Source organism: Lolium rigidum, chromosome 2 (assembly GCF_022539505.1).
Source record: "Lolium rigidum isolate FL_2022 chromosome 2, APGP_CSIRO_Lrig_0.1, whole genome shotgun sequence".
Taxonomy (NCBI): domain Eukaryota; kingdom Viridiplantae; phylum Streptophyta; class Magnoliopsida; order Poales; family Poaceae; genus Lolium; species Lolium rigidum.
In genome coordinates, this window is record NC_061509.1 from 225,358,176 (window position 1) to 225,362,626 (window position 4,451).

General features: G+C 50.5%; 1 protein-coding gene across 1 annotated transcript; it reads left to right on the plus strand.

Moving 5' to 3' along the window:
- The first annotated feature begins 919 nt into the window (after positions 1–919).
- LOC124688229 (metalloendoproteinase 3-MMP-like) lies at positions 920–2,438 on the plus strand. Its single transcript, XM_047221941.1, has one exon. It carries the CDS (start codon positions 1,119–1,121, stop codon positions 2,232–2,234), a length of 1,116 nt encoding a protein of 371 aa, XP_047077897.1. The 5' UTR covers positions 920–1,118; the 3' UTR covers positions 2,235–2,438.
- Positions 2,439–4,451: the final 2,013 nt, after the last annotated feature.

A 4,451-nucleotide genomic window follows, 5' to 3' on the forward strand; every position in this document is an offset into this window, starting at 1 on the left:
AGGAAGAAAGAACGGGTGCAATTGTTCAAAGGAAGTGGTCAGACGATCCCCTATATGATTGGCCGCAATGCCTTTAAAGTCTAGGAATGTCTACTAGGCCCGTCATTATCTAGGCACTTTCAGCGTAATGTTTTCAAGCTGATCCGCTTCATGGCCGTCGCAACGGTTTTTCAAAGCGATGAAGTGACCGGTGGTTCGCGTCGAAAATTCCTGGGTGATATTTTCATATGGCGTGGCGGAATTATTCCTTTTCCCACTTGACATTATACAGGGCTTAGCTGAACCTGAACCAGTCAATTATTTCAGAAATTCTAATTGGGTCTTTTGAAAGTGCGAGGCCTGCTCATGTCACGCGACAGCACTCAGGCAGAGCATCTGGCCTAGGAATGGCCTGCGTTCCCATTCGTCTACCTCGTCGTTTGCTTTGGGTTCTCACCTGAGCAGGAGGAATGTTAGGTCAGTAGGCCACCTGCAGATTACCAGAACTAGAAGGTCGCGTATTGCTACTAATTTCTGAATTCTGATTGACAAAGTTGCTGATTCAAAACATCAACGTCTGTTCCGTTTGCTTCTCGATCGTCGTCCCCTTCCTTGCGTCGTGGCCGGTGCGGTTGGAAGAAAGGAGAAACAAACGATATCCTCCTATTCAATGCCGCCATGACCTCAGCCTCCGATCCTCGATCGATGTCGATCTTGCGTGTAGCTCACCGGAAACCAACAAGTCGGACAGAAGCTTCTCCCGTTCTAGTCATCGAGGCTTTATCGAGACCAAAAGGCGTTCCAACTCTAATGCCATGCCGCCATATCATGTCGACTTTCGAGTCGACAGTGTGACGGCTTGACAGCAACATTCTGCAAACGCAAGGCCACATACCACGTACTTGACCAGACGAAACTTTTGGAAAAGCAGACACGAAACTGGACATTTCGCTGAGCCCAAGCGGCGGATGTTTCCCGCTCCGTGGTGATCACCGCGTTCCGCCGGCTGACCGAAGTGCTCATGTCAGAGTTCGTAGTATACGTAGCAAGCAGAGCAGGTGTCTTAAAGCTTACATGACAGCAGCTTGGTGTTCTTGCTTCACCTCCTCGTCTCCTCTGATCCGAGGGCTTCATCACCAATGGCCTCTTACGCCTCTCCTCCCCTCTCCTTGTTTGTTGCTGCCGCCATGGTGGCGGCGGCGCTGGTGATCGTTGCCACGCCGGCAGCAGCACACTTCCCGGCCGGATTGCCGGAGCCGCCGTTCCCGAACCCATGGTCGGCGTTCCAGAACCTCTCGGGCTGCCACATGGGCGACGAGCGGGACGGGCTCGCGAGGCTCAAGGGCTACCTCAGCCACTTCGGGTACCTCCCGTCGGCGCCGTCCACCTCGCCCTTCACCGACGCCTTCGACGCCGACCTGGAGGCAGCCATCGCCACGTACCAGCGCAACTTCGGCCTCGACGCCACGGGGGCCCTCGACCCCTCCACGGTCACCCAGATGGTCGCCCCGCGCTGCGGCGTCGCCGACGTCATCAACGGCACCTCCACCATGAACAGGAACTCCTCCTCGTCCGCGCACGGCCGCCACCTGTACACCTACTTCCCCGGCGGGCCGATGTGGCCGCCGTTCCGGCGGGACCTCACGTACGCGCTGACCGCGACGTCGGCCACGTCCATCGACCGCGCCACGCTCAGCGCCGTCTTCGCGCGCGCCTTCGCGCGGTGGTCGGACGCCACCACGCTGCGGTTCGCTGAGGCGGCGCCGGGGGCCGACGCGGACATCACCATCGGGTTCTACGCAGGGGACCACGGCGACGGCGAGGGCTTCGACGGGCCGCTCGGCACGCTGGCGCACGCCTTCTCGCCCACGGACGGCCGGTTCCACCTGGACGCCGCCGAGGCGTGGACGGTGGGGGACAGCGCGTCGTCCTCCTCGGGCGCGGTGGACCTGGAGTCGGTGGCGGTGCACGAGATCGGCCACCTGCTGGGGCTCGGCCACTCGTCGGTGCAGGGCTCCATCATGTACCCGACCATCCGGACGGGCACCAGGAAGGTGGAGCTGGAGACGGACGACGTGCAGGGGATCCAGAGCCTCTACGGGACCAACCCCGACTTCAAGGGCGTCGCGCCGACGTCGCCGTCGACGAGCAGCAGGGAGACGGACAGCAGCGCCGGCGTGCACTCCCGGCCGGCCGTCAGTGGGTTCGTTGGGGCGGTTGTGGCGGTTGGCCTGCTGCTGCTACTACCACTGTAGTCTGTAGACTGTTCCATCCTTCTACCTGCCGTGACGACGATCACGTCCATCTCTGCTCTAGGCTCTAGCTAGCTCGATTGCTTGTCCGATTGGCCATTGATTCTTGGATACATTCTTCTGTACATACAAAATACTTACAGAATAATTAGATTATACAGACCACGTGTCTTGTTTTGAAAATACAACATGATTATATTTCTTATTTGGTGAACTCCTTAGGTGTCAAGCGTGAGCTCTCTTTAGTCGTTGGTTTGCCATCACAACTTTGGTCATGGCGCAGGGGAGTATGTTACTACTCTCTCCTGCCTATTTTATGTTGTGCATAATTTTCCGCGTAAGATAAATTGTGTAAATTTTAATCAAGAATATAGATAATAATGCAAAAATATACCATGTCAAATGCATATAATATGAAAATATATTTCGTAACAATTATAAAAATATTATTATATTGTTGTGTTTATATTTTTATTAATATAAATGATTAAACTTTACGAAGTTTGACTTTAATTAAAACTTATATGCAACATATTTTGGGTAGGAGGGAGTAGCAGTCTACTAGTATCACTACTTTTCCAATATCTATTTGCTCGTGGCACACGGTAGTTGCTGCAGTTGGTTTGGATTAGCTATTCTATTCAGGATCGCCATGTCCGTCCAATCTGGAAAAAGAATTTTTGAGATTTCATCGGAAAATTCTATGCTTTGTTTGGTCGCCCGTCCAATTGGTACATGCACGCATTAATATAGCGCCATGACTTTTCATTCCAAATTCACAAGTACATTTGACTTCCGTCAGAAATATGTACACTCCTAACATTCAATATGGAAATGAAAACTCTTTCGGGACAAAATATACTAAGTGGAAAAAATATGATAAATATAAGATTCATGTACACTTTCCAATTAATATTACTTGCAACTAGAATCGATGTATTTACAACTAAAATATATCTAGATACATCTATATTAATGTCAAGTAATATGAATCGAAGGGAGTAATAAATAAGGAAATGTTTGATACGATGGACACTTCACAAGCTCGCTGGTAGTTAGAGGGAGAATATCATCGTCGGGCAGCATAGGCATGCACACATATATTCATGGGTATTCAGCTGAATACATTTTTTTTTGCTAACAGAAAATGATGTAGTATTTATCCTCTCTAGCCCAACCAACCTAGCTCTATGTGTGGCCAAATAGCAGCAAACCGGCGGTACAATTGGTCCCAAACTGGCTTACTTGTCCAGCTACTGGCTCGCTCCAGTGGGAAATTGGCGATCAATTTGTGACCGCCTTAGAGACGCCGCATGTAACTAAAGGTGGGAACGGAGCTGATCGGTTATATCTAGTATTATTTTTCCTGATTTTGAATACTCATAGTGATTATCATGTGCCCCGCCATGGACAACATGCCAACACCATCTCCACCAACGCCCCAATAGCCCTATCAGGAAGGCTATCCGCCATCCACATACCACTCGGTTACTGACGATGATGGAGATGCCCTAATCTGGGCCATCCGGATAACGCTTCGCTGTAGATGTTGATGGACTATGGCAGGACAACGGGTGGGAGGAGGTCAACAACATATCGATGGTGATGGAGCCAGCAAGAGAAGAAGTTGTGAGGACGGGACGGATCCAACAGAGTGGCTATCACCGGGTCTACAAAAACATGGTGGATTCAGAACGAGGGTTGAACCACATCCATAAAACCCAGATAAGTTAAGTAAGGCTGCAGGCAAGTGTGCGGCGTTTTAAAATCAAATAATATTTAGATATTTCAAAAGATGTTGCAAATGGGTTTTATATTAGTTATAATATGATCAATTTTCGCAAGATTTAGTCCACAAAAGTTGTTTATAAAACATTACCAATCACAGAGAACATGTAAACAACACGTTTAAACATAAACATATTAGTTTGAAGTGTTATCTTGAATCGATGATGTAGGATCGCATATAGGGTGATGGAAGAAGACCGTTCATTGTTAGTTTGATCTCCAGTACGACCCAACGGTCGTACGACTTGGTCTCGCGCCCTGATCGGGGGCGCCCAACCCGTATGGTTGGTGGGCCCCTGTCGCCAGCGCCATATAAAAGAGGTGGGGGCCGGGGCACAGACGACAAGGTCGTCCGATGCCGTTCTCCCCACCGACACACCAAACCCTAGACCATCCGATCTGGTGAGGCGCTGTAGCGACGGGAAGCACCAC

What these genes read in the sequence shown, in the direction of transcription:
- LOC124688229 (XM_047221941.1), top strand. Translation starts at nt 1,119, where the DNA reads ATGGCCTCTTACGCCTCTCCTCCCCTCTCCTTGTTTGTTGCTGCCGCC.